The sequence below is a fragment of the Ascaphus truei genome, chromosome 2, assembly GCF_040206685.1.
Source record: "Ascaphus truei isolate aAscTru1 chromosome 2, aAscTru1.hap1, whole genome shotgun sequence".
Lineage (NCBI taxonomy): Eukaryota > Metazoa > Chordata > Amphibia > Anura > Ascaphidae > Ascaphus > Ascaphus truei.
Genome location: NC_134484.1, coordinates 415,143,607 through 415,171,180, shown reverse-complemented (window position 1 = coordinate 415,171,180; position 27,574 = coordinate 415,143,607). Strand labels below are relative to the sequence as shown.

The 27,574-nt window shown below is 42.5% G+C and overlaps 1 protein-coding gene across 2 annotated transcripts in view; it reads right to left on the bottom strand.

Moving 5' to 3' along the window:
* Positions 1 to 27,574, bottom strand: part of PLXDC2 (plexin domain containing 2) — a 656,766-nt gene that overhangs the window by 447,434 nt on the left and 181,758 nt on the right. For both annotated transcript variants that reach the window (XM_075587530.1, XM_075587531.1), the window contains one exon: positions 1,512 to 1,708. In XM_075587530.1, the coding sequence (XP_075443645.1) occupies positions 1,512 to 1,708 (197 nt within the window). The remainder of the gene's footprint in view (positions 1 to 1,511; positions 1,709 to 27,574) is intronic.

Genomic DNA, 27,574 nt, shown 5'->3' with positions numbered 1-27,574 from the left:
TGGAAGCTGCTGCACGCGCACCTGGCGACACGTGCACAGTGCTAGACTGTGATCTATGGTCTGCAGGCAGAGTTCTCAGTTGTGGGGGGGCATGGCAAAAATGGGGTGGGTGGGCATGGCCATGACGGGGCGGGGCCATGACAGCTTTTATGTTAAAAAAAAGAGTAAATAAAGTCACCCACCGCTCGCTCTATTCCTCCCCCCCCCTACAAATGCTGCACGAGGGGCTGTACATCAAAGAGATCACCAGGCAAAGAAGCTGAAGAGGAGGATTCAAAGTGGATGTGGATGGGAGGGCAGGGCAGGAGCAAACCGCCTCTCTGATTAGCTTCCTGACACACCACGTGATGCGTCGCCGCACAGGAACACAATCTTGTTGTAGCCCCTGCTGGCTGATGTGTCACAGTATGCAGTGAGCCAGGAAGCGAGGGGGCACTGGGGACAGCCATGGAGGAGTAAGGGGCTGGTGAGAGGCGCGCACGGCCGGCTGCACTGGGGACCTAGCCTGATAGTAATGCAACACTCTCTTACATTTCTACACCTACCCACACTTTATTGGTATACACTCCCACTCCACACACACCTTTTGTAAAGCGCTGTATACACTGTGGGCACTTTATAAATTTACATCTACATACATACACACACTCATACAAACACATACTTATAACACTTTCACACATGGCTTCTCCATTTTGGCTTTATTTTTGTTAAATAAATCATGACCGGTGTAATATGTCATGTGTTGTTGTTCATCTGAGGTTGTATTTACCTAATTTTAAGACCTGCTAAGGAACACATGATTGTTATTATGTCCTGATATGTAAAACCATAGAATTCAAAGAGGGTGTACTTTCTTTTTCACACCACTGTGTGTGTATATGTTTGTATATATATATATGTGTGTTTGTGTTTGTGTATGTTATGGTGGGTAAAAAAGGCGACAAGAAACCACCCTATAGCAAATAAAAAGATCATTTGTGAGCACATTCACATGTTGTGCTCACAAGTGATCTTTTTATATTCTATATGCTATACGGAGGAGGTTTCTTGTCGCCTTTTTCACCCACCATACAGTAACTTAAAATGTGTATGGTAAATCCTACAGCCTTGAAAATTGCAAATCCAGTACAACCAACCTCAAACTGATGAGACCCATCAAGGTTGAAACATGTCTGTTTATCCTGGCTTTGCATATAATCCCATGCTGTGCTCAAAAGCTGTGTTAACAGTGAGCATTAGCTTATAAGGAGGGAGAGAGGGGGAGAACACATAGGTAATACATATACAAGTAGAAACAAAAACATACACAACACGCACACTTCAATAGAAACATCAGTACATTATTTAGACAATAGCTCTTAAAATGTAAGATTTCGGTATGTATAAAAGTACCAGGCCCTGAAATGTCAAGGGCAGCAACGTTTGGAATCTACAATTAAATGTTTACACTTTATTCTCACTTAAACAGTAACAATCAGCCGACCATTAGTAATTTGTAATAACTGTACCTCAACCTCTGTGCTCCTGTTGTCATCTTCATTTTCAAGGAAATCAGTGAGACCTGTAGGGTCTGAGGTATCATGGCTCACACTAGGTCTGTTTGTGTCAACAGAATGTCGTTTCCATCTGTGACTGAACATGTGCACATCCACCAAAGCACTCTCATCCACTCTCAATACACTTGGGCTCATTGTGTAAGACACATCTGAAAGAAAAATCAGACTTGAGTTGAAGATAAAATATTGCATTGCCAGAAATGGTAACAAATAAAATATGCATTTGTAGGTTAACATTTATGTACCAGTTAAGACTTCTACAATGGAGACAATGCTTTGCAAGGAGACCAAGATATAATAGTATTTGCAATTAATGTATACATATATTTAATTGATGTTTACAAAATCATCATAAATAAAATGTGTGCATTTTTTGGCAGCTTTATTATTATGCGCTTGGTTTGCTATTATTGTCTGCTTGCCTTCCCCATTCTATGTTCAATCAATAAGCTAGCAGAATGTTTTAACTTGCATAAACTATGTTGTAATATTTGTATTCTATACAGGGTCAGCGACATACACAACATATTGTAATGCCTTCATATATCTTCCAATAGAGGGGAGCACAGCCATGGTTCAGAGCATGAATCTCTGCCCAGGAATGTTGCGGGCAGTTCTTCAATCTGGAAAGGAGAGTGACTGAGATTCTACCAGGGGGAGTACGGCATGTGATGGCCCAGGTCAGCTACCCTAGTGATGATGGAAGTGACTGGTACTTCTGTTTGGTGTCAAGCCCTGAAGAAGATGGAAGAGAGGATGGAATGTGGTACCGGAGTTAATGAGTGGAAGTCTACATTTCCTCACCGGTTTGCCATGTCTATCCTGAACATCTCTCTGCACCCTAGCTGGATTTCAATCAAGAGTTGGGTAAAATATACCCCCTGATAGACGTGAAACCCTTGGCTCGTGTAAACATGACCTCTTCACAAGAGAGCGACCTTGTGCTAGTTCAACTGGAGATTCATCCATACCGTCTATCTGGATGATATTATTGTCTTCGGTTGGACACTGGAAGAACATGAGGAGCATCTTCTGAAGGTCCTGGACCGGTTGCAGAAGGAAGGTCTGAAGTTGTCCTTTGATAAGTGAAAATTCTGCCAGACCTCCGTTACCTATGTGGGCTATATTGTGTCTACCGATGGGGTGGCAACTGACCCACCAAGGTCAAAGCAGTGGTGAACTGGCCTCACCCCTGGAACGTGGTGGAGCTCCGCTCCTTCTCAGGGTTCTGCGGGTACTATCGGAGATTCATTGAAGGATATGCTTGTATCTCCAAGGCTCTGAACAACCTATTGAAAATCTACCCTGGGGAGCTCTGGCAGAAAGCTATGAACCCCAGAACCCGATTTGGCAAAAATGGACACCGGATTGCGAGAAGGCTTTCGTGCAGTTGAAGAAACGGCTCACCGAAGCCCGGGGGTTGGCCTATGCCGACCAAGACCAACCGTACGTGTTGCACATGGATGCAAGCTTCGATGGACTAAGAGCGGTACTTCACCAGACCCGCCCTACCAGGTTGCGACCCGTCGCCTACATGAGTCGTATCCTGACTGAGGGAAAAGAACTACCCCGTCAATAAGTTAGAATTTCTGGCGCTGAAGTGGGCTATTGTGGACAAGCTCCACAACTACCTCTACGGGGTATCTTTTGAAGTGAGGACGGACAATAACCCACTTACCTACATACTGACCTCTGCTAAGTTGGATGCCACTGGCCATAGGTGGTTGGCCGCACTGTCCAACTATAGCTTCACCCTAAAATATAAGCCTGGGCCCAAGAACATTGGGGTTGACGCTCTGTCCAGAAGGCACGGATTGAGTCCCGTGTCTGAGGATGAAGAATGGGAAGAAATACCGGGCCAAGGAATTCGAGCCATGTGTTCTATCGCGCCCATTTCGGAAGGGAACGTGGCCTCTGAGCTGAGAGTAGTGGATCCCTTGGCTGTCAATAAAATGTGATCTCGGCTACCTATTGCTACCCTAAGGCCTTGTCAATGGAGAAAGCATCCAAAATACGCTGGAAGCATATCATTGAAGCCCATATGACTGATCCAGTGTGTAGGACTCTGCGCCGGGCCGTACAGAAGAACCCCACCATAATTAAGTGTGCTCCCGGCCATACAGTTGGCCTTCTCATGAAGGAACGGGACAAATTCCAACTGGACAATGTGTTGCTATACCGAGTGGTCCCCTACCATGATCATCCAGGTAGGAGACAGCTAGTGCTCCCAAGAAAGCTGCAATACATGTGCTGAGGTCGCTACATGATGACCATGGACACTTGGGCATGGATAAAACGTTCGGGCTCATACGAGACAAGTTCTACTGGCCGAAAATGAGAGAAGCTGTGGAGCATCATTGTCGAAAATACTTGCAGGGCATCTAGAGGAAAACACTGCCTACACGAGCAGCCCCAATGGGCCATCTGAAGAGTTCACATCTGGGCCATCTAAAACCACAGGCTTTCCCCACTAAAGATCAGAAGGCTATAACGGTGGCTAAGGTGCTATGGGAAAAATATTATGTCCATTATGGCTTGCCCAACCTAATGCATTCGGACCAGGGGCACGATTTCGAGAGCAGACTTATAAAAGAGCTGTTGAAGCTGCTTGACATCGAGAAGTCCCAAACCTCCCCATACTATGCTGAAGGTGATGCTTTGCCAGAACGGTTGAACTGGACTCTACTCAATATGTTGGGCACCCTACGAGAAATCTGGGAGTGCCAGGGAAACACAAACTGGCTGACCAATGGCGAGATAGCTCTTTCGAGGTGGATTCCCAGCTTCCTGGGATTCCTGTATACCGAATAAAGTACTCATAAGGACGGATAAAAGTTTGGCGTAGGAACATCATCTGCCCATTCCTAAAATCGATGAGTCTTCCCCGGATGTGTCCGTGGAAGATGAAGAGCCTACTGCCGGTCCTAGTGACTCCCAGCCTACTCCGTTTGGTATCGTTGACCAGCCTCTAAATCCTGAGAGTCCAGCATTCACCCGAATGGGTGACAATGATATTACCTCTATGAGAGGGCCAGGGTGCGCAGTGGAGCAGGACACCAGACTAAGCCGTGTATTACTCCAGCTAGAGCTAGAGACAGCACCGCGTGCGCAGCCTGGACATGAGGGGATTGGTGTTGGAGACCCCGTGCCGAGGGACCTGACCACCCCATTCTACTAAAAGCATCATTGAGAAAGCGATGTGCAAGCGTGAAACGCGTGGGAGTGCTATCCCCCTGTTTTGTTGTATTTCGTCTATTTGTTTTTAATGTAGTTTAATAAATATTTTTTATTTTTTCACTATCACGGTGAGTTGTGGAGTGCATTCACTTCGTTTTTGCGTCCAGCCCATCCTACATTGTTCTTTTCCCCCTGGTTACAGGCCTTTACCAGGAAGGTACCAAGTGCACCAATGATACTAGGGGGAGGGTAGTGCTGTCCTCACATATACATTTGGGACAAGGGAGGTTCTATGGACACCGGGTTCTAGGTGCCAAGGGCTTCCAAAGTATTGTGGGGGAACAAGCACCAATACTGTACTGAGTTATTGTATTTCACTGTGTATATTGTTATTGGTTGGGCATTTCTGGGGGACCCAGTAAAGCATATATTATACCCGGTTGTGACTGTGATTCATTGGGAGGTATAAAGTATAGGTATACCAGCTCTCGTGAGGAATTATCCCGCCAATGCTGGGATCCTCACAGGTGCTGGTGCTACACCTATTCACACCAGCGGAGTGAAGGCCCCTGTAAACCAATCAGGTAGCACCGTAGTACATAACGCCTGCAATTTTCCTCAGCATATAGTGATCCAAATTTCTCTCTCTCTCCCCTTTCTATCTCTCCCCACCTCTATCTCCCCCCCACCCTCTTACTCTGTTTTTTTACAACCCGTTCCCATCCATTTTTACACCCCCTCTGTTTTTACACCACCTCCCGTCATTTTTATGCTCCCCCTTCATTTTTGTCCCCCCCCTCCCCATCCGTTTTTGCACCCCACCTCCCTCTCTCCCTCCATTTTTGAACCCCCCTGTTTTTACATCTAACCTGAATAGCAGTTCCTGCTGCAGTGTAGAATCAGAGGAAAGCTCTGCTGTCACCCCCCAAAATGTGCCACCCTTGGCGGTAACCTAGTGCAGGGGTGCGCAAACCTTTCACCCTGCGCACCCCTGTCTGCTCTACTCACCGGCTCGCGCCCCCCTCCTTCCTTGGCTTCGGCAATGATGCCACGTTTCCATGGTGATGCATCGCTGACTACAAGGAGACATTGCAGAGGCCTCACGCGATCCCCCTGCATTTCATTTAAATGCCGTGGGGAAGAGCGCACGGTCTCCACAACCGCCCCTCCCCCTTTACCCCCCTAAAATTCTGAAGCCCCTCTCGGGGTGCGTGTCCCCCCTTTGCGCACCCCTGACCTAGTGTATGCACTGGCCCTTTCAATAACTAACGTAATTAAACTGTACATTTAAAAATAATAATTTTCTGGGAATTTTAACATTTGTACAGGCATACCCCGGTTTAAGGACACTCACTTTAAGTACACTCGCGAGTAAGGACATATCGTTCAATAGGCAAACGGCAGCTCACGCATGCGCCTGTCAGCACGTCCTGAACAGCAATACCGGCTCCCTACCTGTACCGAAGCTGTGCGCAAGCGGGGAAACTATAGAGCCTGTTACAAATGCGTTATTTACATCAGTTTTCCACATATATGATGATTGCAGTACAGCACATGCGTCGATAAGTGGGGAAAAAGGTAGTGCTTCACTTTAAGTACATTTTCGCTTTACATACATGCTCCGGTCCCATTGCGTACGTTAATGCGGGGTATGCCTTTATGTATAAACACCTTAGATGTGTTCTACATAGCAGAACAGCATAATTTATGTACCCAACTGTAAATGCATGTTATCATGAATACTAAGAATGGAACTAGAAATTAAAGGAGCAATTTATGCTTTTTAAAAAAAAATAGGATTGAAGCAGGTGGTCTCCGAAGCTGAACCCCGTTAATTTCAGCACCAGGGGCCCCCTGCTTCCCGAGCTACAGACCTCCAAAGGGGGTGCTGGTATGTTGGCAAAGTTTAATGCTCCCGCGTCTCCCAAATAGTGTACACATTAATCAAATCAGAAGTGGACTACAGAAAACAAGATGGACAGAAACTGTACAAAAGGCCTGTTATGGTGAGAACGTCAATCACATAAAGATGTCTAGGAAACAGATGATAGAGATAACAATAAAGGGCCTTATTCGGTAAGATCCAAAGTTGCTGATCATACGGCAATTGACTGAAAACTGAATAAGAATTGACGTGAAGAAAGCCCTGAAACTGTATTCTTTGGAAACAAGAGACACAAAGTACAATAATAATAATTAAAAAAGAGCAAATTATTCCTATCTTAATGAATGTTTCCTATAAAAAAAAAGATTTTTTTATTACACTGTTTTTTTTGTGGGGGGGCGGAGGCGTCTTATACATTTTCTTGATGGACATTCTTTTTACAGTGCACAGTAGTTATTTTTATTTACATATATTATCAGTCCTAGAACATTTGAGAACAATTTGGGATGTGGCTGAGTGACACAGTAGGTCAGGGGTGAAAACTTTTCCCCCTAAGCCCCCTGCCTGCTCTCCCCCCCTCCACCCTTACCTTGTCCCAAGCGTCAAAAGAGGCCCAGGGTTATGTGACGTCGCATTTCCATGGCGACGCGTCACCTGAAGCCGGAGACAAGGTAAGGGAACTTAGAGGCCTCGCACGGTCCCCCGGATTTGGGGAAGAGCACGGGGCCTCTGTAAGTGCCGCGCGCCTCCCAGTTTGCGCACCCTTGTAGTAGGTAATGGTATGTTACTGTTTAGCTCAAATGAGATTTAAAGTTCAGGATCTTGCAATAATGGCTGCATTTGAGCAGGCTAGTCATCGTTGATTTCCAAGTTGCAAAGTGCAGGGGAAATGTTTGCAATGGTTATTTCTCTCTTGGCATTATTATGTTTTTTCTTTATTCCTTTTTCACAATCCACATTCATATTTTCTTTGTAATTAGATCAAACTGTGATATATAGATTGCATTCTGTAATATGAGTTTCCTTTCTTACCAAACCTTTTACTTAGCTTATCCATTATTTAAAATTACTCCAGGTGTATTGTATAAATTCCAATTATGTTTATCAATAGGACAGGGGTGTGTTTCTGACGTCACAACGTTACTGTATATGATGCCACATTGCCATGGCAATGTGACGTCATGTGAACCCACAGTGTCATTTGACGCCATGATGACGCGTTGCCCGAAGACGCCTGGGGTACCTTACAGAGGCTTCACGCGCTCCCCTGGCAATTCATTTAAACGCGTTCGGGAAAAGTGTAAGCACCGCCCCTGCCCCCCTCCGCCCCGAAAATATTGCGCTCCCCTTGGGGGGTGTGCCCCCCAGTTTCCACACCCCGGCAATAGGACATACTGTAGATGGCATATGCAGCTGTACAAATAGTTCACATTTATAGTGAGCAAGTTAAGCCTTTATTGATCTTAAGCCTATACTCTATCACTATGTTACTCCCACTAATGTGGAAAAGACAAGATACAGACAGATTCACTAAACCTCCAAATTTGCTTTTGCTGCCTTTGCTTCAAAAACAGCAGCGCAAACAAAACCACCATTCACTGAATCTAGTCGGTGACATTGAATTAATGTAAAGAAATTCTAACTCCATAGACTTTTAAGGTCAATGGTTTTTAGTCCAATAAAATTACTGTTATTGTAACAAACACTAATAATTCTAAATACTCCAATTTTTCTTCGTCTAAAGGACACAAGTATCCTTGCCACTGAAAGGTTAATATTGTATTAAAACGGGTCCAATGTTATGAATTATGCATACAATAAATGTTAATCTAAAATTATAATCATAATTTCTGGTATGTAATAATTTTAGCAACCATACATTCTTTAAATCATTTTAACAAAGTCTGGTAATTAGACGTGAAAAATGACACAAAAAGCGGGAAATCTAGTCCATACTCTGTCTTTTTAATTTAATCTTTTTTCGCAAAAAATGAAAACCGCTAATGAGTTTCGGAAGCAGAAGAAACTATCTTCAATGAAAAATAATGAACTTTATTACTCATATCTTTTGAAGCTTGACATTTTGCACCAATTATATGAAGGCTAAAAGTAATATCACATTATATACCTATGAGAAGTGTCTATCAAAAGCATATGTGTACCTTGGTACTTTAGAATTAAGCTTGAACTTTTTAAAGCAGAAGATGAACAAAAAAAATAGTTGAGCTACTGTATGCTGTAGATTAAATTGTGTTTATGTCCCTGCAGTAAATATTATTTAACATACTTGTATTTGTCACAGTGCAGATCAGACGTTACTTGTGAATACAAAAGCAGACAGGGTTGTGAAATACTATTGATGTACTGCAGAGGTGCGCAAAGTGGGGGGCGCACCCCATGATTCGCTGCTGGGGGCGCGGGATTTACAGAGGCCCCCGCACGCTTCCCGAAGGTATTTAAATTAATGCCGGGGGAGCTGCAGGGCCTCTGTAAACCTTACTTACCTTGATTCAGACGCTCCTGGTGATGCGTCGCCATGGCAGCGTGATGTCAAATGACTCTGAGGGGTCATGTGACATCACGTTGCCATGACAACGTGACACCAGGATGTCTGAATCAAGGTAAGAGTGGGGTATGGGGGGGGGGGTGCAAGGAGAGAGGGAAAGCCAGCAGGGGGCGCAGGGAAAAAAGATTGCGCCCCCCCTGATGTACTGTACTGTATACAGTAGAAGGAAAAAATGTAACAATTACATAGACTTTTGTATCAAGCTCCATAACAGCTTAGTGGCACCGTGTCAGAATAAAACAAATAGGAATGTATTAAAGCTGCAGTTCAAGCAATATCCTACATGTGTGGTTTTGTTTTTAATTAAATTCTTTCTGTACTATGAGAAATTACTTGTAGCATTTAAAAAATAAATAAATACTAAATTTAAAGACAGTTTTAATGTTTCTAATATAGGAAGCATTTTTGTTTCTATATAAACCATTTACAAAATCGCACCCCCTTCCCCTTCCGACAGGCTCTGGCTCTTGAGCTCCGCCCTCTCTCTAGCAGAGCACCAATTGTATCTAGTAACTGCCTGGTCACATGATCTTCCACACAGACCACATTGTGGGTAATGTAGTGCAGCAATAACTGAATTAAATAACCCTCAGCAAAGCGATAGATTACAGGGGAACGGAGCGATCTGCAGATTAGCTAATCTCTTGTCAGCGTGCAGATTGTATTGATGCACATATTGAATGGAATTTTTTTTTAAACTGCAGCTTGAACTGCAGCTTTAAACATTCTTCTTTGGCAATTACGCACATTCTAGGATGATTGTCGTTCATGAATATCTCATCTGTGGGTCCGCAGATAGCTGATGAGATCAATTCAAGAACGACAGTCTCTGTTGTAACTCGGGCACGTGTTTCTAAGCAGAATGGTTGGTCCAGGGTTGTTGATTTTCTGTCTCCTGTTGTCGTAGAGTTTTAAAATGCGGACATCCTTGCAAGCAGACTTTTTTCATCTGGGGTAGTCCTGAGTGGATTGTCTCCCAAAAGTTGATGTAGCTTTTTCACTTCTTCATGTTGGCTTTGAAGCTCTCTTTGAAGTGCTTTCTCTGCCCTTCTCTTGAAAGTATGCCATGACTGAGCTGGGATAATAAAACCTGCTTTGGCAGTCTACAGTCAAGCATATGAACGATATGACCTGCTTAACATAACTTATGTTAGATGATCATCACCTCAATGCTTTTGGCGCTTGTTTATGAGAGGCGCATTAGCCTCTGTCTTCACACTGTATTCAAGAGATTATCCACAGGCAGCCTTGATGGTACCTTCTCAGCATCTTGAGATGTGTCCTGTATGTTGTCCACATTGGAGCTATAGTATGGTGGGGATCACGACTGCTTGATAAACCAGAAGTTTGTTTTCAGGTTGCATTTGCATATTGAAGGAGATATTGGATTTCTTCGTTGAAAATGCTCACCATTCTTCAGAGTCTCAGTATGAATACGTATTGCCAGAGCGGAGAACTGATGATGGATAACCTTAGTCTTATGTGTTCTAAGCATAATTCCCATTTTGTTGTATGCCTTAGTAAAGGCATACTAAAAATTGGGATGTCTAAAAATCTACTTCTGAGAAAGCACTCACAGCATTGCCAGCATATTGGATCTCAATGACTAACTTCCGGGTGGTCTTGGTTCTGGTTCGGAGATGACCGAAGCTTGTCTGTGGTCAGATGAGAGATAGGCAAATCCGGCCAAATCCGTTTCCCGGATCTTCGCTGATGTTACCCCCAAAATCCATTTCGCAGTGTAAAATCCTCAAACTGAGTTGTGCGCTTTCAATCCACGCGGATTCATCAAAAAATGCCATTGGATACACCCCGTGGACAGATTTGTAGAATCCAATCCCCGGATTCAGCAATCCAATGACTGATTCTACAAATCCGCCAATTTATTGCAGAATCCGCGGATTGGATTCTACAAATCCGTCCACGGGTTGCGGAATGCGCGAAGTGTATTGGCAATAATAATAAAAAAAAACGCAAAACACTAATTGCCCTTTTTGACATTGATCCTCTGAAATCCGCGGACCAAAGGAACCGGCTGATTCGCTGCGGATCCTAATTCACCAAAATTATTTGCCATCTCTAGTCAGATATAGCATTGTAGTAAGGAACATTGAGAAGGGTGTATTTCACTACATGTACAGGTGTAGAAAAGTGTTCAGTCTGAGCGAGTAGTTCTGCTATGGGGAAGATATGGATGCTGGGTGTTTGTCTATTTATGATTAAGTGGTTCAAGCATACATATAAAATGATAAATAATGATTAAATCACACATAGTATCTGTAACTCACAATTGAGAACATGACACATCGCTTCAACAATTGGGAAGATCCCGTAGTCTGTGGTGGTGATACAACAGAGAGCGTGTGCACCAGGTCTCTGGATCAACCATGGATCAGACGCCCTGATATAGAACGATCACATGTGAAACACGTTGAGGTCTTGCGTCTTACCTAGAAATGGACAGAACGTTTCTTGGACTCCAGGCTCACTGGTTGATCCAGAGACCTGGGGCACACTGTATCTGTTTCAGCACCAGCGGCGCCGCCCCTAGGCACAGCTGTTGCGGCCACCTCTTTACCTGCCACCCCCTCCTCCTGCTGAACTGCAGTATCAAATGACGCCGCGGATGTCACCAACATGATGGCGCACAGCGTCATGTTGCCATGGTAACGCGGTGGTATCACTTCATTTGATGCTGCGACATTGCCATCGCAACGCAACCATTATGTCACGTTGGTCACATCCACAGCGTCATTTCACGCTGTTCAGGAGGAGGAGGGCGGCAGGTAAGGAGGCGTCCGCAACGGATAAACTTACTTCCCATTAGGTCCGATAGGCCCCAGAGCAAGGCAAACTCGTAGGGGGAGCGGACATTTTTGCAGCCCCAAAATGTTGACGTCCTGGGCCCAGGCCTAACAGACTTAATGGCAAATCCGTTACTGTTCAACACCATGGACTATGGGTCCTGCATGATTTTTGGAGGGACATGTCATGTTCTCAATTGTGAGTTACAGAGTAAATCACACATAGTATCATTACATATATATATTTATACTTACCCCTGGTGTACTTTGGCTTATTTCTTTTCATTAGTTTGGTGACCTGGCTGGATTTTCTCGGTGGGCGAGCCGAACACCCATGCAAGATTGAAGCTGCCAAAGGAGAAGCTGTTCTTACCCCATTTGATAAACTCTATGAGATACAGTAGGATCCTCAGATCTAACGCACGTGGAACTTTACTTTTCTTGTCCAAGCATATATGTTAATGACACTGGCGAACTGTTTCCCTACCAGTTTAACCCCTTCACTATGCTTAGGATGTTTAAAAATGTAAAAATGTTTGCAAATGCAAGACCCTTAGGAATTTAAAAATGTTACCCTGCTTCCTTCACTCTCCTGCTGCAGGGAGTATGAATCTCACCAGATACATATTTGATTCTCAGCAGGGGGTACCATCCTATAATCACACAGAGGAAAGGAGACCCCATGACAACATGCATCCCCCTGATATAGAAGCACAGGAGGAATCACTTTCCCACAAATCATCAGTATAGGTAGGGACCATATCATGTGGAGGTGATTAGTGAAGGTTGTTATGTTGGGGAATGTCCCTCTTACCCCCCTTAACACCAATGAGATCTGTTTAACCCCATTCAGAGGAGCAAGGAGGGATTTGAATTTGAGAGGCAGAGGAGCTAAGTTTTTTTTGTTTGTTTTTTTTATTCGTTTTTTTCTGTGTATCATCATCCTCTTTAGCCCTTGTCGATCCACTGCTGGATGATGGCATCCCCAATGATTGTCCAGGTACTGCGATTGCAAGCCTCTCTTCTCATGTTGTGTCAACACTTTATGATTTCATCCTCCCATTTTACTTTTGGTAGTCTTTTTTTGTCTTTTAGTTTCTCTTGGAATCCAGTTGAGTACTATCTTTGTTCAAAGATGGTAATTTCTTCTTGCAATATATCCAGCCCACTGCCATTTTAATTTCTTCACCAGTGGGATGATATCAATGAGTTTTTGTTGGTTTCCAACCCATTCATTATTTTTCCTGTTTCTTTCAGTAATACCTAGCATACATCTTTCCACACTACTTTGATTTGTCTGAAGCTTTTGAATTATCTTCACATTTAGGGTCCAAGTTTCACTTCCATACATGAGCACAGGCAGAATACATTGGTTGAAAATGTTCTTCATGAGGCACAGAGGAAGGTTCCCTTGAAAGATTGTCTTGGTTTTTTACAAAGTCACTAAATCCCAACTTCACTCAAAAGGTTCCCATCCATTATTACTTGCCGGTCAAGGTAGACAACATTTAACTTTTTCTAGCTCTATTGCATTTCATTCAATAAATGTGGACACAATTGTTGAACATCTATTTGGTTTTGCTGAGATTCGTATGGAGGCTCACTTTCGTATTTGCGAGTTCTCAGATTTGTTGCTGGAGGTCTTTCAGATTTGTGACAAAAATAAAAATGTTATCTTCTATTCGTAGGCGACTCAAATATTCAACATTGAGTTGGATTCCTTTTTTCTCCCAATGCAATTTCTTGAACAATTCAAGTATTGCTGTGAAAAGCTATGGTGTCTCCCTGTCACACTCATTTGCTGATCCTTATCTTGCTTGCATCTTCATGTAATCTAATAGCTGACGTGGCATTCTCGTAAGTATTCTTTAGAATATCAATATACACTTCTTCAATACTGTTTTCTTAAGGCATTTAGAACCGCAGAGGTGGTGACAGAATTAAATGTTTTTTTCATAATCTACAAATCCTAAACCGAGTGGTAGACCCTATTCATTACTTTGGGAAATTACTTCTTGTACAGGTATGACTTGAATGTGGTCCATTGTGTTGAATCCACTGTGAAATCCTACTTATTCTCTAGGCTGGGTGAAGCCCAATGTCTGTTGCAGCCAATTAGTAAGTATCTTTGTAAAAATGTTGTACATGATTTGAAGTAGACTGATTAGTCTGTATTTATTGAGGTCTTCTTTGTCTCCTTTCTTATGGATGAGTAAACTATGGTATTACTCAATTGTTCTGGTATCTTCAAGAAGCATGTAAAGAGTTGTGCAAAGATTTTTTCTATTTCTGCCCCAGCTTCTGTCAACATTTCAGATGTAATTCCATCTTCCACAGGGGGCCTTTCCATTATTCATGGATTTTATTGCCTAACCACTTCTTCTGGAGGGACACATGATACTTCATTGGTGGTTTTTGCTCGCTCTTCCTCTGCTAGATTATATCCTTTGTCATCTGTATTCTTGTACAATCTCTTTTTATGATAAGTGCACAATCATTTGCTGTTGCATCATCTTGTTTGAGTGCAATGATTTGCTTCTTCTTCCCAAGCATAAGCTGTTGCTTCATTTTCTTTAAGCTTCCATAGTCTTCCGCCAAATATATTTTGTGCAGGATGACCAGTGTTCTGTGAGAAACAGATAGTTTGCCGCAGGTGAATAATTCACTGTGGTTTATTTTGTGCGCAGACTTAAATCAAACTCTACCTAACTGCTGCAACTCAGTACAATTATTGTCAAGGAGTGTGATGCCCTACAGGCAGTGTGGAGATTAAAGATATAGATATGTAGAGATATCTGCACCGTGTTAGCCGAGCTTAATAATCAAAAATGAATAGAAGATACCGTTCTGTGGCTAACGAAATGCTTTTATTTGTGTGAGCTTTCGAGATACACTGATCTCTTCTTCCAGCGATGTTACAATGGATAAAGCAAGAAAGGATTTTACTTAAAAACAGTGCATCCTGGAATGTTATCTGTGACTGAAACCTATCCCCCCCCCCTCTGTGCAGTATGCGATTTATGACTTTAGGTGTTGAATGGTCCCTGAATATTAATGATGTAAGAGTGTATGTATGTGTGTCTGTAAATATACATTTATGAAACGCCCACAGTATATACAGCGCTTTACAAAAGATTTGTGTGGAGTGCGAGTGTATACCAATGGTGTGGGTAGGTGTAGTCTTCGTTGAGTCTTCGTTGATTCTCCTATCCTATATTTCTGGGTTTGTTATTAAACTTAAATTTAGATCTATATTACTTGTGCTTTATTTCAGCTCAAGGTGCATAGAATTCATAGCTTATTGACCTGTCATTTATGTATTTAACAGAGACATTTAGACTTATGTTTATGTTCCTAGTCATAATGATTGGTCTTTTTTACATATATATCTTTTGTTTTAACATGTTTTTCTGACATCTATGTTCATCATGCAGGCACTAGGTCTGACACTGAGGTTGTTAATGTTCATTATGTTGGACACCTGATATTCATTGCATTGAACAACATGTACAGCTGTCCTTAGTTTGCTGATGTATAAATGGATGTCTGATGATGCAAGCGAATCACTCTTTTGACAAAGGCCTCCCAGGCCGAAACGCGTCAAGAGGTTTCGCTTGCACCTTGTGCAAATAAAGCTTTTTTACTTTTCCCATATCAGCCTTCACTTTCTTTTTTGGTGCTGTGCGGCGCATTTACTCTTTTTCTAAGAGATTATCCATGCTGATTCACTGCGCGCCTGCACGCCGAGTCACTGCTGGGTGTTCCTTGCTGTCGGGTCTGCCGTGACGTCACTCAGAAGCACCATCCATGCCGCCGGTCAGGTGACCACCCTCCGCATCGGCGGGCAGCGGGTTGGCGGTGAAGCAACGAGATACTGCGACGGAGAGACCCCAGCCTATCCAGGAGGAGCGGGAGCATACAGCACAGCAATTTGAAAGACCGGACATCAAGTATTATACGTGAGTTTCCCGTGTTCCAGCCTTATAGTGCTCTTGGTGAGCCGGTTGGAGGGAAGGATACATTTTCTACACTGCTATACGATTGAATACAGCCGGGGTCTATGTGATTTATTGTATTATTGCTCACCAGCAGGACTATGCTTTATTCTGAGCGCCTGGAGGGTTAATCCATTGATTTACCCATTTGTATACTATACATTAATTACAGGCAGCTCGAAGATATTGGAGACAGAGGACAAACTGACTGCGCACTATATATATCAATCTGAATAGATTAAGATATTTATCCATGTTCCAATTGTGAAGGCTGATAGTGGGTCTTAATATCTATTATATACTCACCCAGTTTTTTATCATATATTTTTTCTAACAAATAAAGTAATTTTTTGTTTTATAAATGGATGGAGAACAAGAGGCAGAAATGGATATACATACTACATATGTCCAAAAATGTGGCAACAACACTGAAAGGGCAAGAAGGGCCACAACTATTTTTGATGAGATTAAAGAAAACATCACATGTGAGAATTCAACAGATCTTATTGATCACTTTGTTAAATTGGAGAGACTATTGACACAGGATATCCGTATATTTTGGGATATAATAACTCTAGAAAATTACATTAAAGTTAAACGCATACCGAGGGGTCTGCGTATTAAGAAGATGCCATCTTTTGGATTTCCCAGCAAGGACTTTCAATCACAATGGAGAATTATCCTAGATGAATGTTCCAGAAAGCTGATGGAACTTATTGTAGCAACTAAAGTGTCTGAAAAGAAAATGTTATCATGTGACATAGGTGTATTGAAAAAAGAATTGTATAGATTTAAAGATATGGATAAATTCTCAAATAATGACAAAATATTGTTACAGAATATTGAAAAGATGGAGCAGGATGTTATCATTAAAAAGCAGGAGAAATTTTCAAGAGATAGATCTGACTACGAGAAGGGTCAGGTCTATTTCTGGGAAAGACCCGTTTCTACTAGAGATTTCTCCAGGGGTAGATATCCTTCACATTCAACCCCCCGTAAATGGTCTTCAGAAGAAGAGATAAACAATCAGAAGTCCAATACTAGATCCATTTTGAAATCACCTAATGTAGAACGCAGACAGAGTTTTGAAACAGATTCTTCCGACAACACAGACAGACCCTCAGTATCATTTTTTACACAGGATAGACATACCAACAAAGATCAAGAAGGAGGTTATTTCGATAGAACATACTTACCTAATTCTAGAGAGGAACACACTAGAACAAATTATACCAATATGGAGAATAGTCAGTCAAAAAACCAAAAAAGTGCAGGAGGGGTAAAAAGAGTAGAAAGAACGCACGGAGCAGACAGCAAGAGAAAGAAGTACTCCTAAATTCTACATCAAATAATGTTATAAACATTTCTGATACCGTCCTAACATCCTCACAGGTGTTATTGCTAAATAAAGGCCTAAATTATGCACCACAGGAGAACTTTGACCTATTTACAACCATTATAGATCTCCAAAAATATACTAGGAAATGGGCCCTAAAAAAACTATTTGCAAAAAAAGCTGTTAATCCTACAAACACAAATGGCAATCCCTGTGAGAGTGGTGGCAACGGTACCGTTTCTGTTTTAAGTGGAGGTACTTCTTCATTTGCAGATACTGCTTTTACCTTTGACTTACAATCTCTGTATGAAGAGGGTTGTACTGATGCAATTATTGAGCCCCCTTTTTTCGGCCACATTGACTCCAACCTTAAAAAACGGTCTTCCTTTATGCCTTACAACACTAAAGGGCCATGTCTGACAACATTTGAACGACTTGTTGATAGAGATTTAAAGACGCTAGCTAAAGGATATTCATTTTCAAAATCATATTTTACACCTGATAATTTGACTGTACAAGAAAGACTAGATTTAGAAGATCTTAAGAAAAATAAAGACATTGTAATAAAAAATGCCGACAAAGGGGGCGCAATAATTGTTCAATCCTCAAGGAAATACAGAGAGGAAGCACTTAGATTACTAAGTAATACTGACTTTTATGTTAAACTCAAAACAGACCCTACCAAGAGGTTTCTTGGTGAGCTTGAGAAATTGCTTGAACTGGGTGACGTACTATATGTTATAACGAACAAGGAAAGACAATTTCTGGCATGTGAGTCTCCCATTGTACCTGTGTTTCACCATCTCCCAAAGATCCACAAATCACTGGAGGACCCTCCGGGGCGTCCCATAGTGGCCAGTATTGGATCTTTGGGAGATGGTGTATCACGCTACGTGGACAAGTTCCTTCAACCAATTGTTAAAAATTTACCTTCATTTATTGAAGATACTTCATCATTGCTACTTTCATTGGGGGATGTTGTTTGGAAAACAGGGTATCGTTGGGTCACCATGGACGTCACGTCACTGTATACCATTATCGAACACCAACATGGACTTCGTGCCATATATCACTATCTTCAACTTTCACCACTTTCCACTGCACAAACCACTTTTATTAATGACGCTATTCTTTTCTTGTTGACTCACAATTATTTTCTGTTTGACTCACAGTTTTTCTTACAAACACAAGGCACAGCAATGGGGACTTCTTTTGCACCCTCATATGCGAATCTTTTTATGGGTTTATGGGAATCTCAACACGTTTATGGTAGCACTAATAAATTTCGTTCCAATATCATTTATTATAAACGCTATATAGATGATTTAATTTTCATATGGGATGGTGATCTTGATAGCATTCACTCTTTCATTCACGACATCAATTGTAATGATCTTCACCTTCACTTTACTTTTGAGACACATACTGAAAAAATAAATTATCTTGACGTGACCATCCATGGTGATCCTACAACAGGTATACAGACAGATATTTTCACGAAACCCCATGCTAGAAATTCATACTTGCATGCCAGTAGTAGTCACCCCAATGCATTGATCCAAGGTATACCTAAAGGACAATTTATGAGATATAAGCGTCTATGCTCTAACCAGGATACATTTTTGGAACATTCCAAGACTTTGGGCTTAAAATTTCTCTCTAGAGGTTATAAACAAGATGTTGTTGAAAGGGCATTTCTAAATGCTGATTTGATGAAACGAGAGGACTTGCTAATCCATAAAAAGAGTAAAAAAGATAAACGAACAGTTATTATGGATAGTCCTCTATTCATTACAAAATACAGCAAACAAGCATTCCAGATAAAACAGATCATTCAGAAGCATTGGAATGTACTGAAAATGGACACAGACCTTGAACAATATACTAATTCGGGTCCTAGATTTGCCTTCAAAAAAGCCAACACACTGGCTACATCAATATCTAAAAGTATGTTTTTATCAAAAGATTCTAAACTTGGGAACATACCAAAAGGGTTCTTTAAATGCGGTTTTTGCAATTATTGTAAGTATGCCTCTCCAACTAAAAGAATCCGTATACTATACCCTAATGGCAAATATCGGATAAATACATTCATTAACTGCCAAACCACACATGTTGTTTACGTCATTACCTGTGGCTGTAAACAAAGATATGTGGGAAGAACAATAAGATCCCTATATGTCAGAATCTCTGAACATGTCAGACTTATTCATAAACGTGATCTCTCCCATCCAGTCTCCAAACATTTTTCATTATGTCCACTTGGGGGATTAAAGAACTTTTCTTACTATGGTGTTGAACACATTCCCATCCACCCAAGAGGTGGAGATAGACTTAACCGTTTAAATAAGAAAGAGATGTCATGGGTTTTCTCCCTCAACAGTTTGCAACCTTGTGGCCTTAATGTAGAGTGGGAACTAAAACACTTTCTTTATGATTAAATATTTTTATGATTGATTTTTGAAATGTATATATTTACTAACAAATAATTTACTTAGTTTCACTAGATTTTTCTTATACCCCTCCCCCTTTTCCCTCCCCCCCCCTTCCCTTCCCTCCCTCCCCCCCCCCCCCCTCACCCCCCACCCACCACCCCTCACCCTACCACCCCCTACACACCCCCCCCCCTCCCCCCTACCACCTCCAACACCCCCCCCCCCTCCCCCCCCCTCTTCTTTTCCCCTCCTCTCTTTCCCTATCTCTGAGTTATTTACATATTTCAATTTACTTTTGATTTAAAATGTAACTTCCATTACCTTGACTACTATGATACCATGAAAGTGTTGCTAATATATATTAATGTTCAAAATGTCGATTATAACCTTTGAGTCTTCGTTGATTCTCCTATCCTATATTTCTGGGTTTGTTATTAAACTTAAATTTAGATCTATATTACTTGTGCTTTATTTCAGCTCAAGGTGCATAGAATTCATATCTTATTGACCTGTCATTTATGTATTTAACAGAGACATTTAGACTTATGTTTATGTTCCTAGTCATAATGATTGGTCTTTTTTACATATATATCTTTTGTTTTAACATGTTTTTCTGACATCTATGTTCATCATGCAGGCACTAGGTCTGACACTGAGGTTGTTAATGTTCATTATGTTGGACACCTGATATTCATTGCATTGAACAACATGTACAGCTGTCCTTAGTTTGCTGATGTATAAATGGATGTCTGATGATGCAAGCGAATCACTCTTTTGACAAAGGCCTCCCAGGCCGAAACGCGTCAAGAGGTTTCGCTTGCACCTTGTGCAAATAAAGCTTTTTTACTTTTCCCATATCAGCCTTCACTTTCTTTTTTGGTGCTGTGCGGCGCATTTACTCTTTTTCTAAGAGATTATCCAGGTGTAGAAATGTAAGAGAGTGAAGCATTACTATTAATGTCTGTAGATACTATGTGGTCCCTATTGGCATATAGGGATAGAATTACATTGTACATTTGTATGTGTAAAAGACAGATGTGTGCGCATTCATATAGCGCCGTATGTATAGACATGGCCTTTAGCACTCATGGGAAGAGAGTTCTCTTGTGTCAGGGTAGTGATTCATGAAATTGCAGTCTCGGTTTAGGCCACCGCTAAGTGTCCCAAACAGTTGCATACATTTGTATTCATGCAACCGTCTCTTTTTCAGTGTTCTAAGATTATGTTTGAGTATGCCACCTTCAGATCGTTCATCTTATGGCCAGAGTCAGAGAAATGTTCGCCGATAGGACCGTCTCTTGTTCCGCGTGTGATGCAGATTAATTCTTTTGTGTCTCTTGCCACAGAACGGTATCGTCTAATCGTTTCTGATTTTATATATATATATATATATATAAATATATATATATATATATATACAGTGTTCGACAAACCTATACATTTGTTCACCCCGGGCGAGTGGATTTAACCCCCGGGCGAGTAAATATTGGCCCAAGCAGCACACGTTTGGTACTAGGTGGCGAGTAGATTTTTTTGTGTGGTGAGTAGATTTTTTGGTGATTTGTCAACCACTGTATATATATATATATATCTCACACATTTTTCTTTTATTTGCATTAATATACTTTAATGTTTGAACACTTCTATTTCATAAGAATCTACTGACACATTTTTATTTATTTTACAAGATAGTGTTAGGACCTGCAAATTGGCCATGTCTTGATGTTGGCTGTAGGCTTTTAACGCTTTGGCCAAAGGGTTTAACTAAATGATCCTTATTCATGAGCAGATTAGCACTGAATTATTATAATATATGTTGTCCCTTTGGCTAAGGTCCCAGTGCCTCCACTGCACGCGCGCCCGCGAGGCTGGCGGCGCGTGCAGCCGATTCCCCGGTCTGCAGTGAGCTGCAGGAAGAGAGACCGGGGGGGGGGGGGGGAGGCGTGGTGGGGGAGTGACGGGGGCGTGGCCATGAAGTCACCCGGCAGGTTCGCCCTCATTGGCTGAACCGCCGGGGGCGTGGCCTAGCGCTCCGTCGCGAGTCCTGCTCTCAATCCTATTGAGAGCAGGAGAAACTCTCGCCACAGCACTGCGCCCCCCCCTCGCAGCGGGCCCAGCGCCATTGAGGGGAGGGCTCTCTTCCCTGCAGCGTCCGCCACAGCGGGCACTACAGTAGCAAGCGGGACCAAAGCCTTTGTATGGTGCGCTGGGCTTTTCAGTTTTTGTTTGTATATTTTGCCACGCTCAGGTGCACTGCTTTTTGATACATATATAAGCTGTATATATGATGTGAGGGTGGGTTTTGGGGTTCTGGAGCTTGCTGGGTTATTGCTACTATTGTTGTTTGGAGATGTGGCCCCTCCTCCCCAGGGTTTAAAGCTCGCCCCACCCCACTTTCCAATTAGCAGTTTTTATCATGATCCTGTGTATCACAGACCCAGTATGGTCTTTCTATTAATCTATTAATTAAGCAGTACTTTTCGAGCAGCAAAGAATGATTTCGCTTGGAAAGACTTTTGGTTGCATGTCTAAGTGTATTTTTGGTATCTCTTTCATTTTTTTTGTTAATATCATACAATATGAAAATGTGGTATGTACTGCACCGACACACTTTATTCGAGCAAATACCCGGTATGTACCTGGCAGATACCTGGAATGCGCCGCTCCTCACCTCTGACAAGCCCCGTTGCATTTGCCTTCCCAGCCTGGGTTCATGCCTGGCTGACGGGCGGCTGATCTGTTAAATGATAATGATTAGGATTTAATAGGCTGCAATGCTTCGCGTGTCTACCAGATGGCATAAATTCATGAATTGTAATGCAGTATATATATATGTACTGTGCAGTATTGCAGCCAGCAGGAATAAAATGCTTCAATCCCTGCCGGAAAATAACTCAATGCACTCGGGCAGAAAACAGTCACAAACCTCAATACACCCGGGTATACCCGAATTCGTGGGACTAGCCGAGCTCGAATAAAGTGTGTCGCCAGTGTAAATAAGCAAATCAAATATCCACATGCTATTCAATAAAATCATAGGAAAAAAGATACAGACTGGCAGCTAAAATCTCACAAATTTGTTTTGCATACCTAAGGATGGTGAGATTGATACAGTAGCTGGTCAAAGTATATAATGGGAACATATTACACAGAGGGGTTAAAGGTACAGTCTAACTGTCACATATAAACACTCTGAACAAATGTCAGTGATGTGCTTATTACGTTAAAGCTGGGCGATTCGTAACTTTGTGAAATCCTTTTAATATATATATTTTTTTTAACTTTGAGGGTTTTAATAGGTAAATTTAGCCTATAAATAACTTCAAGTTATCATTTTTAATCAACATTTCCAGGTTGCACTATGAAAAATGAATCTTAAAAATCGTTCTGGTGGTCAAAAACCGGCAATTGTATCAAGCAAGTTCTACCTTTTCCGTAATGCTATACTGGGCTAGCTACAGTACTTAGATTTATATTGATCCAGAGTTGAAAAAAACTGTGTATATCTTGAGAATTCTATTTAATCTGTGCCACAAAAGTAGTATTAGTATATTTTATACAGTGTGAGACATCATCTCATAAATTGGTCCCGTGTTTTCTCCAGAATGTAAAATATTGTGGAAGGAGAAATCGGTGTCATGCACATCCCTCTAGAATGACACAACAGGTAATAAAACTACAAAAGCTGTCATAAAATACTGTACAACATTCATTCTAACAGAAGTATGGGTTTATCTTTTCCATCTGTGTAAAAAGGGGGGAAAAACACCACCGATGGTACAGTATATGCTCCAGTTTATGCTACATATGGAAAGTAGGGATATGTTGCACTGATAAAGAAGTGTAAAAACATACATTCTCTGGGAAATGGATGGAAGTAACACATACAGTAGGGCATTTGTCTGTAAATGTGTGTTTTATACAATAATGCGTATGTAAATACAAAGGCATACATGTTGTTAGGCGATTTTCTACAATATTTATTTTCTATAGAACATTCCTTTCCTGCCAACTCCTGTCAAGGAAATACAGTATAAGTAACAACCTCAGTTAAACAAGTAAATTAGAGTTAAACAGAATACAGCTGTGTCATAGGTGATCAGATGTTTCTATAGTGTACTATCATTATAATTAAGCTCAGCTGCAGTCTCCTTATGATATTAAAAATGTCATCAGCAATGAAGCTAATTTGTGTCTGACCAAGGCTCTTATAGTAACTGATTACTTACAGATGCCAAGTCTCCAAGTGAAATTTTTGCCACCTGTTTTCAATTTCAGCATTGGCATTTTCACACTTCTAAAGATTGCTGGCACAAAATATTCTGAGCCATCTGTTACTAAGATGTCTGTGTACAATCAGTAGTTTCTACCTTTTATATACAATAATATCAGAATGTGTAACTGAGCAGCCAGAATTGATAGTTGACAAGTAATCTTGCCTTGTATACTGGACACAATACTTTGCAATATTTATACATACTGTAAGTGCTGTTGTAATGTGATTCTGTTTCTTCAAAATTAGAGAATTGAATTAAAAAAACAAATGGTTAATAATTCGATGTATATGCTTTTTACAGTATTTAGGGTTAAAAGGAAGTAATTAGGTATTTTTTTCCGTTGCATGTACTTTAGTATCTATCCATTGTATGGTACCATAAATTACTATAGCAAGTGTACTGTACATAATACAGCTAAACCCCGTTATAACGCGGGTCTCGGGGTCCACCCCGAGACCACCGCGTTACTAACGGGGTCGCGAGAAAAAAAAATGGCCGCCGCGCTTTAGCGCATATTCATCCCGCGGGACAGGAGATGGGAGCGGGCATGTCCCTCCGCTCCCCGCTTCCCCCTGTCACCGCGGGACAGGCCGCGGGGCAGGAGATGGGAGCGGGGATGTCTCTCCTGTCCCCGCTTCCCCCTGTCACCTCGGGACAGGCCGCGGGGCAGGAGATGGGAGCGGGCATGTCCCTCCGCTCCCCGCTTCCCCCTGTCACCGCGGGACAGGCCGCGGGGCAGGAGATGGGAGCGGGGATGTCTCTCCTGTCCCCGCTTCCCCCTGTCACCTCGGGACAGGCCGCGGGGCAGGAGATGGGAGCGGGGATGTCCCTCCTGTCCCCGCTTCCCCCTGTCACCTCGGGACAGGCCGCGGGGCAGGAGATGGGAGCGGGGATGTCTCTCCTGTCCCCGCTTCCCCCTGTCACCTCGGGACAGGCCGCGGGGCAGGAGATGGGAGCGGGGATGTCCCTCCTGTCCCCGCTTCCCCCTGTCACCTCGGGACAGGCCGCGGGGCAGGAGATGGGAGCGGGGATGTCCCTCCTGTCCCCGCTTCCCCCTGTCACCTCGGGACAGGCCGCGGGGCAGGAGATGGGAGCGGGGATGTCCCTCCTGTCCCCGCTTCACCCTGTCACCGCGGGACAGGCCGCGGGGCAGGAGATGGGAGCGGGGATGTCCCTCCTGTCCCCGCTTCACCCTGTCACCGCGGGACAGGCCGCGGGGCAGGAGATGGGAGTGGGGATGTCCCTCAGGTCGCCGCTTACCTCAGAACCATGCTGCCTGCATGGAGGTTGTAGCGGGGGGTTTCTTCTCCCCACCGCTGTCCCCGGTGCTCCCGCTGCCTGCGCGGGAGGAGGGGGGGGAGCGGGTGGTGGTGCTGGTCGCGGCCCGTCTGTGTAGAGTGAGAGAGTGTGTGTGTATGTATATATGGGAGAGAAAGTGTGTGTGTGTATATGGGTGTGTGAGTGTGGGTAAGTGTCTGAGTGTGTGTGTAAGTGTGTGTAAGTGTGTGTGAGTGTGTGTGAGTGTCTGTGAGTGTGTAAGTGTGTGTGAGTGTGTGTGAGTGTCTGTGAGTGTGTAAGTGTGTGTGAGTGTGTGTGAGTGTGTGTGAGTGTGTGTCTGTGAGTGTCTAAGTGTGTGTAAGTGTGTGTGAGTGTGTGTGAGTGTGTGTGAGTGTCTAAGTGTGTGTAAGTGTGTGTGAGTGTGTGTGAGTGTGTGTGAGTGTCTAAGTGTGTGTAAGTGTGTGTGTGTGTGTGTGTGTGTGTGTGTGTGTGAGTGTGTGAGTGTCTGTAAGTGTGCGTGAGTGTGCGTAAGTGTGCGTGAGTGTGCGTAAGTGTGTGTGAGTGTGCGTGAGTGTGGTCAGTGTGTGTGCAGTGTGTCAGTGTGAGCAATGAGCAGTGTGTGTGCAGTGTGCAGTGTGTGTGCAGTGTGGCAGTGAGCAATGAGCAGTGTGTGTGCAGTGAGTGTGTGCAGTGTGTCAGTGTGAGCAATGAGCAGTGTGTGTGCAGTGTGCAGTGTGTGTGCAGTGTGGCAGTGTGAGCAATGAGCAGTGTGTGTGCAGTGAGTGTGTGCAGTGTGCAAAAAAAAAAATGTAAAAAAAATTTTTAAATTTTTTTTTTTTTTTTTTTTTTTTTTTTTTAAACGGGAGCCACGGGAAAACCGCGTTATAACCGAATCGCGGTATAACGAGGCGCGTTATAACGGGGTTTAGCTGTATGACTAGATAATGCGTAATCAATCAGTAAATGCATACTGGTACTGAATTAAGTTAATGATTTTTTTGTTGCGTATCAATTTCTCTTCTCATACTGTATGTTGTTTTCATGTTCTGTATTTTTGTGCATTACCCTGCATTTGTTTCCCCTATTGTTTCATTGCTATCTATTGAAATTTCTTTATATTTAAATTATTGGTCTTACATCTCTTTCCTCTCTACAGCCTCTGTTCCATATGGAGAGAAGTGGGTAAATATGCAGTAATTTGCATTACAGTAACTTAAAGTGGAAGTTAATATGTTCTTATCCTATTACATATGGTGAATTAACACATTATTAATGATGCATTACTGCAAATCTCACCATATTGAATAAGGAGGTAATATATAACTATCGCATTGCCTTAATAACTAACTTGGCCCTTATAAAATCACAATTCATAATAAAACATTATTCTAGCAGTGATGTTATCAATGACTGATATTAGAGTGAATGGATCACTAAAATCAATCATTGTTTGGAGTTAGAGAGAATATTAGGGCAAAGAAGACCCTGAGTCTTAGGGAAGTGTTCACTAAACTCTGTTAAATCAAAGAAAATGATGTTCCCCTGAGCAAACGCTAAACGCAAAATCAATGGTCAGCTCATTGTCATTAGGGTAACGCTGTTACAGTACCTTTAAAAAAAGCATGTTTCTCCTATTCCTACCCTACTGTACATGATAAATGTTCATTCAATTAACTTTCATCTACACATGTAGCCAACATTATTGCAACCCGTGGTGCACTTCCGCGTAACGTATACAACGCGCCAGCTTGAGAAGCAGCCATTGTTTTGACTCAGCCGCATGAGAAGTTGCCGGCACTATCATGCCATTTCAACCTCGGGAGCACACCATGAGTTGAAATAATGTTGGCTACACATGTACTTTGTAATATATTACCCCTTGGAAGCTCATGATATACTGACCACTAAGGCATATAAAGCAGTAAATATATATCTCACCTTACCCTAACTACCTGCTTTGCCTACCAAAGAGGCTAGTAAGTCATTTCTTGCCAATGCCTTACTAATCCTTAAGGGCAATAAGGGGTTAACTCTTCCACCACCACCCCCACCTTGGAGGAGGGGGGGTATATTTCCTCCCTTTGGCACCTACCCCCATTACCTGCACCACCTAACCCAGCACACCTAATGCCCCTCTATATGAATAGACAACAGTCCAATTAGCCAGATGTGGCTAAGAAATACTACCAATAATAATAATAATAAATAAAAAAATAAAAAAATACAGCCTTCCAGCGCCCTGGGGGAGGGTGATAGGAGTTA